This window comes from Opisthocomus hoazin, chromosome 6 (genome assembly GCF_030867145.1).
Source record: "Opisthocomus hoazin isolate bOpiHoa1 chromosome 6, bOpiHoa1.hap1, whole genome shotgun sequence".
NCBI lineage: Eukaryota > Metazoa > Chordata > Aves > Opisthocomiformes > Opisthocomidae > Opisthocomus > Opisthocomus hoazin.
Window position 1 is genome coordinate 61,452,165 of NC_134419.1, and position 20,101 is coordinate 61,472,265.

At 44.0% G+C, this 20,101-nt stretch overlaps 1 protein-coding gene across 1 annotated transcript; it reads right to left on the reverse strand.

The window, feature by feature from the left end:
* Nucleotides 1–16,357: 16,357 nt before the first annotated feature.
* LOC104330472 (D(1)-like dopamine receptor) lies at nucleotides 16,358–18,335 on the reverse strand (the record flags this gene model as incomplete). Its single annotated transcript, XM_009935695.2, has 1 exon — nucleotides 16,358–18,335. A coding segment is annotated over one exon (1,407 nt), but the record flags the coding sequence as incomplete, so codon positions are not given.
* Between the last annotated feature and the right edge of the window lie 1,766 nt (nucleotides 18,336–20,101).

The following is a 20,101-nucleotide window of genomic DNA, read 5'->3' on the forward strand; positions in this document are numbered from 1 at the left end:
AAAGGCAGACACACAAATGAGGATATCACCTCTAAGACACAAGAAGTAATGCATAGGCTGAAGACAGGCTTTGACTGGGGCATTGTATCCAGTTTTAAGCACTGCTTTTCAAGAAAGATGATCAACTGCATTGAGCGTGCAAAAGAGCAAGAGAATATCACAGACCTAGAGAACTTGATTTATGATGGAACAGTGTAAGCAATGGTCTTCTTAACCTAAAGAAGAAAAGAACTAAGAGGGCAAATGCGGCAATAATAAAAATTCAATCACTGCTTAAAGCTGCCTCCTTCTTATGCATCTTTCCATTTCAGAAGTTCAGACCATACCTATAATCATGTCATTGGCCAATGAATAAATTATCCTGTTAAATTTTAGCTCTGAACTGAAAAACCTATGTTCTGTTTATAGGCTACTTCACCCACACTGAAGATACTGAATAAGGAGTTGGGTTAGGGCTTTGACCTCAGGGTTTTGAGCTTTTAAAATTCAGTTGAGTTAACCATTTGTTTTTTTCTGAAAACTCTCGTCGCTATGAAGAATCAAACTTATTGCTCTTATTTTAGTCCCTAGGATTGCAGCAACAATTGCTAATGACTGCAAGAATACTTTTGCTTTACAAGTGGAAAGTAGCCACAGTCTCCAGCCCTGTCATTATAAGATCATTTTCAGAGAAGTGGGCAGTGTAAAGAACATTGATGATTCATAAACCTTAATTTTTCTAAATACACAGCGTGAGCATAGCTGTGTTTAACCTACTTGAGCTACCAATTTTCTGATTTCTTGTTACTGGCTCAAGAGAATAAAATCATATTTCATGTGGTAATGAGCGTCGTCTACAGGGAAATAGACTGACCTTCTCAGTTACCTGGTTTTGTTCAGGGCCAGCCAAGCTCTGCATGGTCTAAAAGACAGAAACTGGTGGCTGAAGAACTGCGCAGAGAGAGATTTCTCAGTTTGGTCATGAAGCGGAGTAAAACACTGCCTTACACTGGGAAGGTGCCCAACACTCCCATTCATCTTTGCTGGGCACCTCAGAAGTTCATTCCCTAAAGGGTATCATGTATTTACTGGCTTTACTGGTGGAGGTGTCTAATGCTTGATGTTCGATTATGCTGGGGGATCTTCTGAATGCAGACAGTTATGTGGCCTCCGACCCCGATCTAGAGCACTTGCAAGGCAAAGTTGTGAAGCATTTTTCATCATGTTTGCTCCTCCCATCATAAGCTGGCAAATAAACTGAAAAGATTTTTTGTAAGATTATTTACTAGTTAATATATTTTTAGTGCCTTTAACCTGCAGATAGCTGAAATTGTGGGGTTTGTGTCCCGTTAACAAGTACATAGATGGAACAAAGTGAAACAAGAATTTCCTTGTTCACATTTTGCTTTTAAGTCTCTTTTAGATCCGATATAAGCACTTCTCCAGGGTCAGACATCGCCTTTGTTAGGATTTTTGGCATGTTTGCATGCTGGTTCTTTCCTTTCCTGCCAATAAAGTTCCAATGAAGTTCAACCCAGCCTTTCATTCAAAAGATGGCTTCTTGCAAAATGGTAGAACAGTTAAAGGCGTAGTGTTGAGCAGAGATTAGAAGATTTACAAGTCAGTTTCTTATGCTGCAGAATATGTTTAAAACCATCCATGTGCCCGTCTTTCAGTCAGCAGATCATGCAGCTGCTGAGCGCTCTGCTGGAAGCCAGGCCGTGGCAGGGCGCTTCAGAACCATCCCAGGATATGGTTTCTCTTCAATTCATTTGCTTTAAGAAAAAATGTTCCACATATGTTTCCACCATCTTTTCTGTCTCGCATTGCCTGCAGGTTTTTTCACAAGCTGCTCTGAGTCATCCGCTTTGTGTTCTCCAGCGCTGTGTTTTTCACACTGCAGTTCAGGAAAACTTAGTGATTTGAGCTTTTGGTAGTGGTTCCATTGCTCCATAGGAACTGCTTTGTTCCTCGCAGCATGTGTATGTTCTTTTCTTGCTTTAACTTCTGTATTCTCACCTCAGGTTGTTGTATTTCTGACTAGAGATACATAACTACATGTTAATTTTTCTAAGCATGTCATTTTTCCTAATTTAAAATGCCACCTCTTAAACGTTTTCTTCTACAAGCTGCCTTCCACTGTGAGGGTGCTTCTTTTTCAGTCGTGTAAAGGTTACTGTGTTTTTTCTTTACCTTCACCAGCAGACCTATGAAGCTTTTTCGGTTTTGTTTCTCAAAAGTTTGTCGAAGAGTCATTGTTGTCTCCTTTCACAGAGAACCCACATGACCACTATTTCCTACCTTCATTCTTCACTGTGTAATTAATGGAGTGACCTCAGCATTGACAATGCCCCTTGTTGAGCTTGGTCTGGGAGCTGCTAGAACACCCTTACCACCCAGGCTTTTCTAGCAGCTGAACAAGTCTTCTGAAAGGCTGAACTTCGGCTTTGCCTTTCGCGTTATTTAAGCTGGTTCAAAATAAATCAGCCTCTGCCCTCTAATACTGAAGCAAATCACAGAAAGAATTGATTTCAAGTGCTATGAAACAGAGGACTTCATTAGAATACCAAAAATGACCATTTCCTCTCATAGAACTTACAGCTAATCATTCTACGGTTGATTTAAAGAAGCAGAAAATATATTCCTCATTGTTGCAACATGCATACAGACCCACACTATGCAAATAAAAAAACTATGCAAGCATTGTAGAATGAAATGAGTTGCCTTTTAAATTGATCTTGGCTACTTGTTTTAGACTTAGACAGAAGGAGAGGAGGGGGAAAACCTAACATCTAATCCGAACATTTCTAGAAATGTGAAGTGTTAAAATTAATTCAACAAATGCATCCTGAGACTATTTCTTTGCAGTCTTTCACAACGTGGTGGAGATGACCAATATGCCATGAAAGTCTTATTTCATCATTTAAGTGAGAAGAATAGCTAGAGTAGAAAGCGAGGGAAAAGCCAGAATGATCCAAGAGAACAGCTATTAAAATGTTACCAGAAAATGCTTGTATCAGGTGGCGTGAGAAAGCATTTTTATTCAAGAAGCAGCAGGCACAGCATGAGGATAGCAGACGGCTGGTAATGTAAAACCTGGTACTGCAGCCTGCACTCCCCATTTGCCACGTGTGGGAGGAAGCGTGTTGTACAGATCACGGAGAAAACTCAGAGAGGTGGGACTGCCTCTTATTTCTCTTCTTTTTGTGAAATGCAAGGAAATTTCACATTCTGAAAGTGCAAGGTCTGAGGGTTTTGTTAACAAAATGCAGTTGAAGAGCTCTTCCAAAAGGAAACAAAAATTATAATTATTTGACAACCAAGTTGTAAACAGAAGACAGGGTTCTTCAAAATAGATTAACTATCTTGTAGCTTGGGTACAAAATTTCAAAACCATATATTACAATATGAGTTTTAAAAAATAATAATTTCTATAACAAAAGTATGGGTTTTTTCTGAGGAAAAATGTAACATGGATAATGTTTTCTGTATATCAGCACAATAAAGTACATTTCCTGAAACTGGAGCAAGTTCAGACACCCAATTTGTTCAGACATTCAGTTTATTCAGAGCTTAATTCTTTTACCAAACTGCTCACAAGCTGAAGGCTGGATATTGGTTTTCCACGATGCGAGCTTATATGTAGACTATTACAAGGAAGAGTAAATGTTAAGGGATAATTATGAAAGATGTCACTTACCTAAAAGGTGGGTGTTTTTTCCCCCAAAAAATCCAACTCGATTGTGTAGAATAGTGTGTTTATTTTTGTTTATACTGTGGTTTTATCTAAAGACCTGAGGTAGTGGGGAGAACGCTGATGTGTTAGGCACTAGCAAACGATGAAGTTGGCCCTGCCCTATAAATTAAAGTGACTTTTATGGGGCAGAAATATGCAGGCTATACAAGCCCATGTATACTCTGAGAACATATGATTCATAGCTCCTATATATTACAAAATTAAAACCGGTTTGATATTGTGGTTTTTAAGCAGAGTTCTAATATGCATAAGCACCAAATAGAAAAACCCCGCAACAAACATCAAGGCAAGACACTGGACTAAAAGGAGAACTAAGAACCCAATATTAATAAAAGCAGCATGTTCTTGCTGGTGTTTGTTTGCCTTGATGCTACACAGGCCACCAAGTTTCCCAAAGGGTGTTTTCTGGTTTGATACAAATGTGCGTTCTGTTACCAAGCCTGGGCTGCAAGCACAGCTTTCCAAGCAGTTCTTTTAATGGCATTTACTTTTGTGTGTTAGAAGATGTGGTATTTTATTCTTGTGGTACAAGATATCGAATAATCTAAGTATAAAAATGAGTAATAGTAAACCCTGCGCTTGTACATTTTTACCCAGCTCTTTGGTCTGGATCCCTCAAAGCCCAGGTGCACCGTAGCCTCCAAGGGTTCTGCTGCCGGGCTCTGCCTGCACGCGTAGTCCTAACATGCCTAGAAAGGCTTCTGGTGCACGTGGAGAACTTCACGTAGGCAGCTGTGGAGAGTTTAGAAGTGATAACAGAACTTATACCCAGAACATAGTTTTCCCTTCACATTCCATAGTTGCTGTTCTTCCCAAAGAGTGTAAATACTTTCCCTGTTGCCTTGCTATTCTCAGTGTGTACCAAGGGATTAGCAAAGTAGGACAGAATTGGACAACTGATAAAGTGAAGTTCCTTCTCTTAAGCATGATAAAAACTACTCTAAGAGTTTTTTTCCTCAATTTAGAAAGAAAAATGAATCACAAAACCTGGGACCCTTTCTGTTGCACCTGTGCTAGTGCTTCAAAGAGTTGTGGGGAAACTAGTTAATTCATCCCCTTTGCTCCGCAAGGAAGGAAATTAGTATTATTTTTGTGGTACACACAGAAAAACTGACATGCCGATGGAATACATGTTCCCATCCCTAAATCAGGAACGGCAAAACCCCAGGCATCCTGACGAACAGCCGGACAAGCCTATCCCACTGGAGATGTGGGCTGGCTCTGGCTATGGTTTGGTGAGGTCCGAAGGAGAAAATCTCATAAATAAAGCCCTGCCCTGATACTCCGCTGCTGTCCCTGTGCTGCAGCCCACCATCCCCTCTGCTATGTGGTGGCCATTGCTGGGTGACCACCGAGCCTCCAAGCAGTGCCTGCGTTTTGTTAAGCCTGGAAAGGGTCATCCTCTGGGATCTACATTTTAATCTTTCTGAAGACCTGATGTTTCTGAAAGAACTCTTCCCATTGTGGACTGAGTGCATCCAGAAGACAGCTACTAGTTGGAGACCGGGCACAAGAGGTGTGCAGAGTTAGTTCCGTCACTGGACAAAGCACCTTGCACGTGCACTTTGCCCTTTTGTGCAGCCTCTCCACATCCAACATGGTCAGGTATGTGCCTTTTCTGCTCTTAGCAGATTATAGTTGCTTTCCCCTTTCTGCATCCTGGTCTCTCTGGGCCTAAAAGGCACCATTAGAAATGGAAAATATTTTTTCCACACCTTGACTTATTAGGAGAGCATAGTGATGAGACCTTTATAATTACCAGGTCGGGTGGTAACAGAATGATAGCAAACACCGCAGTATCTGGCAGGGAAGAAACCGTTTGTAGTGTACAGAGGATGTATGCCAGCATGGTAGCAGGCAATACAGAGCAGTGGGATTGCAAGCAGGCAGACTGAAATTAGGAAAATTTATTTTGTGGATGTAAGATTGCATGATGTTAGATGCTTGGCCTAAAGGTATCAAAATTACAACTCCTTCTGCTGGTACATCCAGTCCTTCCAGGTTAGACCCTTGGGGGTGCTGAAGTTCTTTGCATTTTCCATTGTAACATGTACCAGTAGACTGAAGTTAGAGGTCTGTGTTCCTGGGGCAATACACCTTGAAGAGATTTTTTTCTTTCTTACCGCACATATGATACCTTCACTGAGAGTGATGGGTTTTCTGCCTCTCAAATCCTGTAGCCTAAGTCAGAATATAAGGTTAATGAGGAAAAATGCCTGTTTGATTGAAGCTGCATTGTAGCTGAAGCTGAGACAGTGATGAGCATTTTCTGAATGGAAATGTATGATTTTTCTAAGTAATGTAGAAATATTATTGTCCATACTCAGTGGTAGTAAACTGCATTAAAGTATTCCCCTGTTCTGCTGTTCTGTCTTCAAGTTTCTTTCTTTTTTTTATTCTATACAGATTTCCTTCGTCCTCTGTCAGTGCTTTTCCCAGGAATTACTCTTTTGACTGGAGTGCAGGGGAGTAGGCACATTGTAGCAAAACCTGGGGAGAAAAAATACATTTGGAAGCACATGACTTGAGGCATTGTGCCACTCCAAAATTACACATTTCAGCTTTACAAAGTAAGGTATACTAAACAACAACTGAAGCTCCACAAGACATTTACAATTCAGATTTTGTTGCTTGTCCAGCTTGCTTGTCTCTGAAAGTTAGGCTTAAATTCACAAAGGGGAATGTTCAGAAGTGAAATAAAATGTTGTTTCTATAAAAAATAATAAAGGTAATGCATATTCAGATCAGTACAGCTATTGTGCATTATCTGGAAGCAGAAGTGATGGTAGTAATGCGTGCAGTGACCTGTGCTTCAAATAAAATCAGTTTATTTGATTTGTCAGATATCAGCGCAGCACAAAAGGCATTTCACTTTATGTCTATTCGCTTGGCCCTGGACTAGCCCCAGATCTGCTAAGATGGTGCCTCTGCGGATCATCATAGCAACTTTTTACCCCACCTCAAGGAAACGGCTTCCACCACAAACATCTTTAAAGCTACTTGATGTTCCTTCAGTAGCATAAATTGTCAGCAGCACAGGGAATGTCCAGCCCCTTTCTGAAAGAAGCCTGCAGTACGCTGTTATGTCCCCAAAACACCCACTTGTTCCCCGTAACAGTTCTCTATATGTTATGCTTTCTTGTGCCTTGTATATGCAAATTTTATGAAGACATCTAGGCAGCTATCTTGAGAGCTAGCTATCTTGATGGGTATTAAAATCTAGCCTTAAAGGGTTCTCAGAATGCATCAGTGGTGCAGAACTTTTATTGATGGAGCTGCAATAAAAATTGCCCTTTTTTTTTTTTTTTTTTCTTTTTTCCCCCAAGAAGAGTCTTCCTCTGAGTAAAATGCCGTTGGGCTGGGTTAAAAAGCAGTCTAGGTGGCCGGACTGGCCCTGTGGTGAACACCTGTGGTCAGTGCCAAAGCGTTACGACAAAACAGGGGCCTAACAATATGCAGCTGGAAATGAAAAGTGTGAAAGGAAACACAAGCAGAAGTAGTCACTGTTATTTTTTTAAAACTGTTTGAAAGGAGAATATCATACTGGAGGAATATTTGCATAAATGTAACAGCAAATGTGGCTTTTGTTGTTGATGCCGCTTATCTAACGATTTGGTTTGTAAAGGCTTCTCCTCTTCCAAGCTTCTTCATAGATGCTGTGAAGACAACAGCGTGACGGCCCTACCAGCCATGCCGTGAGAGAAGGCGCAGGCGCAGCACGCTGACACCCTGCAACACCCTGCGAACCCAACGGCTGCCACAGCAGGGACAGAGACAGTGCCAGGAGTAACGCAGCCGCGCGAGCAGAGTGCCTCAAGGATGTCCTGTCCGTGTGCAACAGCCACCGTCCCCAGGTGCCAGCATCACGGGAAAGGGACAGGCTTTTAAGAATATGGGCGAAGGCTTTCCTTTTTTTTTTTGGAGGTCCACCTAACTGATCGGAAGATGTCTTTTGACCATTGCTGTGGATGTGAAAGGCTTAATAGTGGGAGTAACTGTAGCAGAGGGCTTTCTGGGTTATGAGAGAGATAAAGTTTTCTCTTTTAAGCTTGAAAGAGCTTCAGACTGAAGGCTAGCGGCACACCAAGGAGATACCAGTCTGATGCTACTGGGCAATGTACTGGGACCTGACGAGATGCATCCAAGTCCTGAGGGAACTGGCTGATGTAGTTGCCAAGCCACTCTCCATGATATTTGAAAGATCATGGCAGTCAGGTGAAGTCCCTGGTGACTGGAAGAAGGAAAACATTGTGCCCATTTTTAAGAAGGATAGAAAGGAGGACCCTGGGCACTACCGACCTGTCAGCCTCACCTCTGTGCCTGGGAAGATCATGGAATAGATCCTCCTGGAAGCTGTGCTAAGGCACATGGAGGACAGGGAGGTGATTTGAGACAGCCAGCATGGCTTCACCAAGGGCAAGTCCTGCCTGACCAACCTAGTGGCTTTCTATGATGGAGTGGCTGCATCAGTGGACAAGGGAAAAGCAACGGATATCATCTGTCCGCACTTCTGTAAAGCCTTTGACATGCTTCCCCACAACATCCTTCTCTCTAAATTGGAGAGATATGGATTTGATGGGTGGACTGTTTGGTGGCTAAGGAATTGGTTGGAAGGTCACAGCCAGAGGGCAGTGGTCAATGGCTCAATGTCCAAATGGACACCAGTGACAAGTGGTGTCCCTCAGGGGTCCGTACTGGGACCGGTGCTGTTTAACATTTTCATCAATGACTTAGCGAGATCGAGTGCACCCTCAGCAAGTTTGCAGATGACACTAAGCTGAGTGGTGCAGTTGACACGCCAAAAGGACAGGATGCCATCCAGAGGGACCTGGACAAGCTGGAGAAGTAGGCCTGTGTGAACCTTATGAGGTTCAACAGGGTCAAGTAAAGGGTCCTGCACCTGGGTCAGGGCAACCCCCACTATCAACACAGGCTGGGGGATGAGGGGATTGAGATCAGTCTGGCCGAGAAGGACTTGGGGGTACTGGTGGATGAAAAGCTGGACACAGGCCACCAATGTGCGCTCGCAGCCCAGAAGACCAACCGTATCCTGGACTGCATCAAGAGAAGCGTGGCCAGCAGGCTGAGGGAGGGAATTCTGCCCCTCTACTCTGCTCTGGTGAGACCCTACCTGGAGTCCTACATCCAGCTCTGGAGCCCCCAGCACAAGAAGGACACGGAGCTGTTGGAGTGAGCCCAGAGGAGGGCCACAAAGCTGCTCTGAGGGCTGGAGCATCTCTCCTAGGAGGAAGGCTGAGAGAGTTGGGGCTGTTCAGCCTGGAGAAGAGAAGGCTGCAGGGAGACCTTATAGCAGCCTTCCAGTACCTGAAGGGGCCTATGGGAAAGATGGGGAAAATCTTTTTAGCAGGGCCTGTTGTGATAGGACAAGGGGTTATGGTTTTAAACTAAGGGAGGGTAGATTTAGACTAGATATAAGGAAGAAACTTTTTACCATGAGGGTGGTGAAACACTGGCACGGGGCTCTGAGCAACCTGGTCTAGTTGAAGATGTCCCCGCTTACTTCAGGGGGGTTGGGCTAGATGACCTCTAAATGTCCCTTCCAACCCAAAGCATTCTATGAATTTACTACAGGATAAGCATGCTTAGAGTGAAAATTATGGTTGTTAATTATTACTCTCAATTTGTTGTCACAGTGTAGTTTGGCAGCACTAATATTCTGCTATAGTCCAAAACATAAAGACAAAATGTCCAATTACAAGTTTGCTGTCTTGAAACCCAGCTCTGTTATCTATTTCCCTCCCTCCGTTAACAAGTGTGCACAAAGAACATTTGTCATGATGCTGCTTCTGTTGACTATTATTGATTGAGGCATTAGTAAATACTCTATGATCTGGATTGGTTTATGCATTCATTTATTTAAACTACTTTGGAAAATTGGTAGTTCTTATCACTTTGATGGCTTGCATCTTTCTATTTCCTGAAATCTAAATGGGATGTTAGACTCTTCAGATTGACCATCAAACAAAAAAGCAAATCTAGCTCTGCAAACATAGTACAGCTCGTTGCCTGTTATCAGGTTTTTAGTATGATCTCTAACTGATTCACTTTCTTACCAACAGCAAAAAATGCAATTAATTTGCACACTTGATCGTGTTCTCCTGTCTGTTACTATGCTGCATCACTGGTGGGTTTTTTTTATTTCCCCTTCAGCTAGTCTGAGTCTAGGGAGTTTTCCCTCTCATCCTAGAGTAGGAATCATCACCTGGCCCAATAAATCACTCTAGACACATCTGACTGCCTGGCCCAGATCTCCATTGACTGTAATAGAAGCTCAGACAACTTGCTCACATGTAGTTAGTTGCCTTTCGTGCAAAGGTCACCGCAGGATTTGAGCCCATGAAATAGTGTATATAAACTCCATTCAGTCGGTTCAGATTTAAATATGGAAAAAGTAAAATGAAGTGATGTGTTCTCACTGAGGGTGGGTGCAAAGACTGAGTTAGTTAAAAATGTATTAAAATGTTGAATTGCAGAAAATGATGAAAATGCCCTTTAAAGGGGAACCTAGCAACGGTTTCTGCAAATTTTACAAATCGAAACATCTCACTACCAAAACTAAAATAAAACTGGCTCAAGATGAAATTCTGCCTCTCTGGTAAATGTAGATAGACCTACATTTTCCCCAGCATCTTCATTCTTTTTATGCTATGCACATGTAAAGCTCCTGCACACATGTCCCCACCTCATTTATCACTCTCAGTAGTTCCACTGATCGGTGAGTTTCCTATCATGTAGCTAGTTGACTTAGAAAAATGTGAAATGCAGGCATAAGCCCTGGGTTTTCTAAAATGTCTCAAATGATTAGACACAGGTAAGGATTGGTGAGGGACAAGAAGCCCAGATCAGGATTACCACAAGTTCTTTTTAAACCAGATATGCTAGGAAAATTCATTACTCTAACAAACATCTTTGTGCCTTTCTTTGGTGTAAATGCAAATCGAGCCTTAAGAGAAGGAGAAATCTGAGGAGTAGCCCGTGCTCAGGGGGTGCATCCTGCTGTGTGTCCCTTTGCTGTGGGGAAGGGGAGGAGCTTCAGGAAAGTGAGTTAAATTATAGCAATGAGATAGATAAAATTAAGAGTTATGTGGTGGGAGTCTGTAACCATGGTGACGAAACCACTTAAGTACATCAGAGTCCCGGGTACTGGACTGGTAGTGCTTAACGCTGCAACCCCCCAGGTGAGGAAAGAAACAATTTATGAAGAATAGAGAATTTTTCAGAAAAGAATTTTTACTGAGAAATACTCGATTGAAATATAGTTAATATGGTATGAGTAGGTGCATCATCTGAAATCCAACACAAGAGGCATGATTTTGGCAAAAGCAAAACAACAGATGCTATTGGCCACCGAGTTTTATTACAGATTTCTTTTTGCTACCTGGGTCAGCTGTTCCTCACTGAAATTAAAGTTTTACTGAAATGTTAGGGCATCAGCTCAGTATTGGAAGGATAAGAAAAAAGATACACAGCTGAGGTATGATCTTGACTTCCTTTAAATTTGTCTTTCCACTGAATTCAGCATTTGTTAAAGTTACGCATAATAATAAACTTGTGGATGAGATTTAATATTTTTACCTTTGTCCTACCAACTATACCTAATAGTTGCTAAATCAGAACTATTTAATTTTCCATTTGTACATGTATTTAGATGGACAGACACAATGTTATTTACTCTGCATTCAACTCAGCAAAACAAATTACAACAATTTAGCAAGAAATAAAGGGAGGAAGAGGGAAGACTAATTTTTGAAAAATATTATCTCTTCTGATGCCTTGGAAATGTATTTTGCAATAGATAAAGGCTAAAATGACTTTCATGAAGTGCCCTTCCTGAAAACCTCCAAGTGGAGGAATCCAAAATCTTGTATAAATATAAAGCTGAACATCTGGCTGCTTAGATTTTGGACAGTGGAATCGTTTTGGTAGTGGAGGTGGTTTCCTTTTGATTTTTCTTTTTCTTCTGCTTTGCTTATTATCAAAGATGGAGCAGCGGGTTGTGGGCAGGAGGGGAAGAGTCAGAGCTGGAAACCTTTTCCCTCTGCAATATCCTCATGTCTGCGTGCATTTGTGAAGGAGAAGGAAGATCAGGAAGATGGAAAACTTTCCCTGCATACTGGATATACGTATAGACTTCTAATCCGAGGGGAGGGAAAGACTGAGAGGAAATCTAATCTTTTTAGGTTTTGCTTATTAGGATTTTGCTAATGGCAAGTTTCTTTGAGAATGTCTTTTTCTGTCGTTACAGTTTGAATTGTAGAATTGTCCCAAGGGTTTATGTTTTCTTGTGCAAAGTGACGTGCTTTTTCAGTCCCTTCCTGTTCCTGGAACCGATATGTGTAGAGGTAGTGCTGTAGCTGTAACAAGCTGCTTAAAGTGGATGGTGATCTCCTGGAAGTCTGTGTGTAATGCAAAATAACACCCTACATAAACAAGATGACAGGCAAACAGATAAGCAATAACCAACAGAACACAAAAGTGTAAGCATAATGTCACGGAGGCATGTGTGTTGCAGTTAATCTTTTAAAAGTATTGCTTAGAAAGCAGGATGAAACTTTGCACCAGCATGGTGTTCAACTACACCTTTGCCGTCCTACTGTCGCCTTCTGCTACAAAGGTGCTGTGTGTAACTGGTGGCACTACATTTGGTCTGAGAACCAACAGCCTGATGGCTGATTATGGAAATGTCACCTGGCATCTCTGCTGGCACCTCTGCCACACAGGGGTGTGGGAACCAGCCTTGGTCTTTCATGAGGAAGCAGTTCTTGTCCTCGCCCTGCTGTGTCTCCAGCTCCAGAGAGCCCTACCTTGAAGCTTGTGTTTCCTTTTCCTTGAAGAACACTCTTTCTAGTCCAGTTTTCTAAGAAGGTATGCACGCATGCATCCACATATCTGTCTCTGCTCCCATGATTAACTTTTAAACCCAATGAACAACTTCAGAGAAATCTGACAGGAGGGGAAAGCTCTCAGCTGGATAAGCATCTCTACAGCCACCCAAGCAGGCTACAGAGACGTTATCCCTATCTCTCATGTGCGATGTAATAGTGAGAAGGGCTGCAGTGTCGGCTCAGCTACAAAAGCTTTTAATTGACCACAAGAAGTTTGTATTCATTTCAGCTGTGTAGCAGCAAGAAATAAGCACTCTCAGGAGGTGTAGCTGGTTGAAAACTTCGCAGACTGACAGCAGGAAAGGGAGTGGGAATTATGCGCCTGAACAGAGGCGGCATTTGGTGAACATCATAAAGCCCTAATTGCTGAACTGGAACATGTTTTGAGTCAGGTGCTTAGACATTAGCCAACAGATATGGCTATTAAGAGTCTTTACATTAACGCTATCTGTGAGGTTGGACTGTTTTGGCACCAAGGCTATTTAAAAGTTATTTTTTAGGTCATTGTGATGTTAACGGTGTTATAAATGTGGAACTACTAGGCATGGAAGTGAAACGCTTTTAGTCAGTAAAATACCTTACATATGTTGTGGTGAACACATAAAGTAGTATGTAGATTTCATGATCTGAGTTACAAAACGTGTTTGAGGAACAGCCGTAGATCTCCCTAAAATAACACCTTCACGATTTGTGATTCATTTTGTCCTGCCAAGCCAAGACAGTTGTGACCCAGAAATGCATAACAAAGTACTACCAAGGTTTTGCCTTGGAAGGTGTTCTTTTGAGTAACTGTAATGGTGTAAGTAGAAAATAATTTTGCCTCTTAATTTCTGTTGAAGTAAACCTTTGGCTTTTTGTAATAATTTTAATATATCTCATCAGACTTGAACCTAACAATGCTAATTGATTCTTGTGTAATCTAACACAGCAGCTTGCCCTGTCATGAGAAAAATGTCAATTAGAAATCACAGTTAATCACTAGCAAAAATTCTTGGGAAAATAAGTCGTGCTCATTTACTGTTCACAGAACTGTGTGGTCTGTAGTATGCTTAACGTTCGGGAGCCTTCCCAGTCTAGGAAAATAAAAATACATACAGAATCAATATTTATGTGTTATTAAATCAGCAACAGCAGAAGATGTAGTCTGAAGGGCTATGCAGTATAGCTTTCCTATGAAGTACCTTCAGTAATATGCCACTTTAAAATGAGTATAAATAGTTTGTAATATGGGATTTCTGAAATTTATTGCAACCTTGAACATTACACTGCACATACTACAATGGACCATACAGCTGTAAACTATTGTAACATGTATCATCTGCACATCACTAATGACCATTACCAATGAGATACAAACAATTATTTCCAGCCTTACTTACAAAGAGCAATGTTAAATTGTCCCTTTAAAAAGCTTCAGTAAAGGTCAGGGTTTTTTCTTCAGGTAAATATCCATTTATTTTCAACTACACTCTGACCTGTTAATGAACCTTATTTAAACTATAGCCACATGCACTGATACAAATAGCTTTTTTCCATTCTTATCACAAATATAGTTTCATAAATCAAAGCTACCATGAATTTCTGATTATTCTTAAAACATTATTCAAATATATTCATTGCTTAACTTCTGCCACCCACCCTGTCACACACGAAGTTTTCATCCCCCTGTGTATTAAGTCCAGACTACTTCCTGGGCAAGACAGCTCCCATAGGCAGGGCAAACCTCCTGAGAAGGTAAATCTTTCCCTTCCATTAATTAACAGCTTTTATCACTAATAATGAAATGGTGTGCACACTAAAAAAAAAAAAAAAAAGCTGCTGTGCATGTGTGGCCTTAACTGCCAGAAGACTTGCCTGCCCTTGAGGAGGAGGAAGACGCATGTGGGCAGGGAGAGTTAAGGCTGAGGGATGGAGCCACCTGAAGCTCTTACGACAGCAACAGCAGTGTAGCAGGTGGTGAGGGGGTCACACGTCGTGATAGTGTCTTATCAGGTGTGTCAGTATCTCCCCAGGATGGGTTTTAGTGTCGAGGGGATGAGATGAGAAGTCTCTTACAGTTCTAAGGCATAATTTTGGGTTTTTTGAGATAAAAGATGCTGACACTCTTACGATACATGTTTCTGGTTTATGTAAGAAAGAAGAAATGTAGCAAGGAAAATCCTCTCACGAATTCATTGACCCTTTAGCATCTGAATCCATGTACAGTTCATGTATGATCACCTAGAAAATAAAAAGGGAATCAAAACAAAAACACAGATCTTGTATCTCTTTTGAGGAAATGCTAGGTTTATTTCAGGGTTGCTCTCCAGAGGAGGCACTAGGCATGCTGTATGATAGCTGTTAAACGCTAAGAAAAATGGGTGATCACTAAGAAGAAGGGTCATACACCAATGTGATCTCAGAGTTCTTATCTGTTTGCTTCTTTGACTTCAAGAAAATAGCCAAAGATCATTGCGTGCAAAAAAAAAATATCAAACATTTTAAGCTCAATGCTTAGGAATCATGTGCTCATAGTGAAGCAGGACTAGAAAAGATCTCAAGAGACCATTGCACAACGCCTCTGCCCCAAGACAGGATTAACAATGCCAATGTCATTTCTGACAGATGTTTAGCAATGTCATCTTAAAGACTTTTACTGAGAGAGATGTCATCACCTCCCCAGGCAATCTACTCCAGTGCTTAATTAGCCTTATTCTCAGGAAGTTTTTCCAAAGTCTTGCCTTGGTCTTTCTTATAGTTAAGCCCATTACCTCTTCTCCTGCCAGTATTGGCCATGAAGAACAGATTACAGTCACACCCAGCTATCCATCAAGGACACGTTCCTGAAAAGAGCAGCATATCAAAAGCAATTTTTTCCATAAGAATTCATGTGATGGGGGGAAATGCATGCAGGGGCTTAAGAACTGCACATCTTTTAAACTCATAGGAAGCAGGATGACTGAGAGGAGACTCTGGGTTTTCAGCATGGATCACTGTTCTGAAAGATATCAGCTGTGCCATCTACAAGATGTCCAAGTAAACTCTTGCAGTTTAACGTCTCTTCTTGGACAGTTGCATCTTCATCACCTTCCTTAGATGAGTCAAGGCCAATCAACTCAGTCATAGGCGAAGGGCAGAAAAATGGGGTAATGATGGTTGTTAGTGGAGCACAGTATTAAGTGGTCAGCAGCAGAACTCCAAAGTGGTGGACAGAGCAGTGGAGGACAGTGAGGTGCCACTGTATTCCCCTAATGTCTGCTGAACCATTTTTCACAGACAGAAATGATCACCAAGTTCACACAGAATTTTCTCTCCCGTTAGCCACCCTACACCCATTTGCTCTGCTTTTTGCCGCTGTTCAGGCCTACAAGTAGTGAAATGGGTTCAGAGAGATGACCTGCTCACTTTTGATTTTGCAGACCAGCTTGCTTTCTGGAAGGATCGGCTGCCTGAACTAGTAGGAGCAGGAAGGATTGCAGCTGCCTCAGCTAATAGGAGCTTAAATTGCTCTGGAGTTGTAGTGTTCGTTCACAAATACCATCCTGCTGTAACCTCAGCCTAATACAATACTACATTTTCTAACGTTTTCTAACATTTCAGGATGAGGAAGATCCTAGCTCAGTATCATTAAGTCTGGATACCAAAGTTTGGCACCTGAAACTGTGTTTGGTGTCCTACATGAAAGTAACTTAATTTTCCAGGGTTTTGAGCAGCCTTTTGACTCAACATAAGATAGTGATGTTTCAACAGAGCAACTTTTATTTAAGAGCCTAAACACAGATTCAGACGTGTAAATCCAGAGAGGCAGCTTTGAAATAAACACAGAAGTAAAACCAAACACAAACCTTTTAAGACCAGAACTGCGCACCTGTATGATGTGAAACCATGAGATGGGGGAAAAATAGCTTTTAGCAATGAAGCTAAATCTAAGATTAGCTTATCTATGTCAGATAATATGATGGAGTCTCAAACTATGAGTTGTTTTTATTTTGATTTAATTATCTTACTATTATTAATAAATATCACAAGTTTGATTGAATCGTGAGGGTGAACAAATGCATGGGAAATGCCTACTGACTATGAAAGAGAGTAAGGGGTGAAGGTGGCCATGGGAAGAGGTTAATATGTGGTTGCTGTCTGCTTTTGGGGTGGACTTCACACACCCATCACCGCTCTAGGGTACGAGCAGCAGGTCCCCATCCCTCGGGGATGGGACATTGTTTGCTGGGGGATGGCCGTATCGCATGTGCAGGCAGAGCGGACTCTCCCCGTGGGATGGCTGCGTGTGTGAGAAACACTCAAATCACTTATCCCTCTGGAACAGGGTGATGGGGCCCCTCGCACCGGCCAAGCCCCATACGGGGGGTAATAGTTTCCTGGGACAGCTCTGCCTTACAGTCAGATTGCAGAATGGCTGGCACCTGACGGCTCTTGGGGCTGATGCTGGGGGCAGCCTGCACCTGAGAAGTCACAGGCCTCTTCTCCATAGACATCTCCTCACTGCTGTCCTCCCCCTGAAGGCTTACGGCGTGGGGTAGAGGCTGCACCCAGGCAGCGACGGCAGCCGGGGGGGCCGACGATGAGGCAGCTCCTTCCTTCTGGCAGGTGGTGTCGTGGTGATAGGAAACCAGCTCGTTGCTGAAGTTGACCCTCTCCACAGTGGACCTGGGTGTGCCGCAGCAGTAGCACCGGCAGCCCAGCAGGTTGCTGAAAGCCCGCCTGAAGTCTGCATTGAAAGCATAGATCACCGGATTCACCGAGGAGTTGGCCCAGCCGAACCACACAAAGATGTTGAAGGTGGTCTGGCCAACACAGGGTGACTGTCCTTCACGGTCACTCTCCAGCTCGGGCTGGCAGAAAGGCAGCAGACAGTTGAGCAGGAAGAAGGGCAGCCAGCAGCAAACGAAGACTCCCATTATGATGGAGAGGGTCTGCAGCACCTTGGTCTCCTTGTGCAGGGAACTCCGCAAAGAGGAGGTGGGCTCCTTGCCGTGAGCCGACCACTGTCCCCCTGCTCGCTCGAGGGTGGAGATGCGGCGGATCTGGGCCTGGGCGATTCGGTAGATCCTGGTATAGGTGACGATCATGACGGCCACGGGGATGTAGAAGCTGATAAGGGAGGAGGTGATGGCGTAAGTGCGGTTCAGGCTGACGTCGCAGCGGGGCGTCCCAGGCAGCCAGGAGCCTGGGTATCTCACGTCCTCAGCTTTATGCCAGTGTAGCTGCACCGGGACGAAGGAGATGAGGACGGAGAGGGCCCAGACCACGGCTATCATGGCACAGGCAAGGCGCCGGGTCATCCTGCGCTCGTAGCGGAAGGGGCTGGCGATGGCCCAGTACCGGTCCAGGCTGATGATGCAGAGGTGGAGGATGGAGGCGGTGGAGCACATGATGTCGAAGGCCACCCAGGTGTCACAGAAGCGGCTGCCGAAGAGCCAGGAGCCGCCGGCCACCTCGGTGACCGCCTTCCAGGGCATCACCAGGAGGGCCACACAGAGGTCGGAGACGGCCAGCGACAGCACGAACCAGTTGGTGACCTTGGCGCGCAGCTGGCGGGAGCGCAGCACGGCCAGGCACACCAGCGCGTTGCCCGCCAGCGTGCTCAGCACCAGCGCGCCCAGCAGGCACCCGGTGAGGGCCCGCAGCGAGCGCGGGCCGCCCCCCGCCATCACCGCCGCTCCCCCGCCCGCGGGACGCCGCCAGCCCCGCTGCCCCCGCCGCTCCCGCCGCCGCCGGGACGGCCCCCCGGGCGCGGCGGGACCCCCACCTCCGGGCGCCGGCCGGGGCTGGGGGGCCGCCCGCCCGCCGCCGCCGCCGGGGGAGCGGGGGGGCGAGCCCGCCGTCGGACGGGGCCGGCGGCCGCGGGGACCCAGCGAGCGCCGTGCCTGCGCGGGGGGGCGGCCACCGCGGCGCCGCCCGGGGTAGGGCTTCCCGGCTCCCCTCGGGCCGCGCCGGGCGGGGCGGGGGCCGGCGCTGCCCGGCGTCCCCCGGCCCCGGGGGAGCAGCGCCGAGCTTCGGGGCGGGTGAGGAGCGGGAGGGCGCTTCACGTCTGGCCGCGTGGAGAACGCCCTGAAAGCGGGGTGCTGGGGGCCGTGCCCTCCCTGGGGCGGCATTTGGCCCGCGGCGTTTTGTTCGGGGTTGAAACCCTGCGCCAAGAAACCAAGCGCACAGAAACCTAGGACAGCCCGAGCCTGGATCCCGCGCGTTTTGGCAGCAGGCTGTGCCCGCGTCTCCTCGGACACACGCACCCAAAACCTGCCTCTCTGTTTTTCAGCCAAAGGTGTTTTCTGAGGTATTCCAACGGTCTTGCATTTGCTGTTTTAATTATGTACCTCTCATATGTGTATGTAATTATATACATCTTGTCATATAAATGTCCTGCATATATTTACAGCCCGCTTTGAATAAAGTATCCTAATGCAAATAGGGTATAATCCTTTATTTTGGAAGAATTTATTCGGTAATCCTGTAATGAGAAAAAAGAGACTGGGTTGTGAATAGAAAATACCAACTCATGTAATTAATTAACACGGCAAACAGGTATTTATTTTTAGATTAGGTATTTTATATTTTTGCCTCTTAATTAAAACTACTTCATCCAGTAGTGCCAATGTAAATAATTTTCAGTCCCGTCAGTATCTGATTTCCATTGTGCTGTCATGATATTCTTGGTAGTTAGAACAGAGACTGGAAATTTTTTAAACAAATTTTCACCAGCAAAGCCGGCAGCTTAGCCTGTAAAAATCAGCATATTTAAGATAAACTAGCTGGATTGTATCAGTTCATAACAGATTGTTAACATTTGGTCGTGTTTTTTAAGATCCTGGTTGCTTTGTGTCTTGGAGACCACAGTCTTCATAATGCAGCCCACTGTGTGGTTCTTGCTGTGACACTGAAAATTGGAAAACATTTCTTGTTAGCGTCTTTGCCTGTAAGACTAACCCGTAATTCAAATAATTTATCTATAGTCTTTGTTAAAACAGTAGCAGCTGTCAAAATAACACAAGGTGTCAGGTAAGAGCCAACTCCACGCTTTGCCTTACAGGACTAGAGAACCATCTGTAGTTCCACGTACATGGATTTTGCCAACATCTGCAAACCACAGCAGGTCTCTGATTTTCATTCCAATAGTAGGTTCTAAATTTTAGTTTGTAAGAATTATCTACACATTTGCTAGTTTGCCTCAAGAGATTTACTCTTATTTAACAATCGGTCAAATGACCCTGCAGAACAGAACGTATTTGTGAAGAATTGTAAATGGGACAGCAGATGGAATTAAGGCAATATAGCACTGAAAAAGGAAGAGCAATGCTTTTGCGTATTCAGCAGACAGCGGTGCTACAGGGCTCTGTTGCGGAAGGTAGCTAGCGTCACCCTTATAAAAACAACTGTTTGCAGTGTCTCTGTGTCTCTCCAGTTCGCAGGATCTCATTATGCTCCACGAAGATCTCTAGCTCCTTTTCAGCATGTATTATAAAGG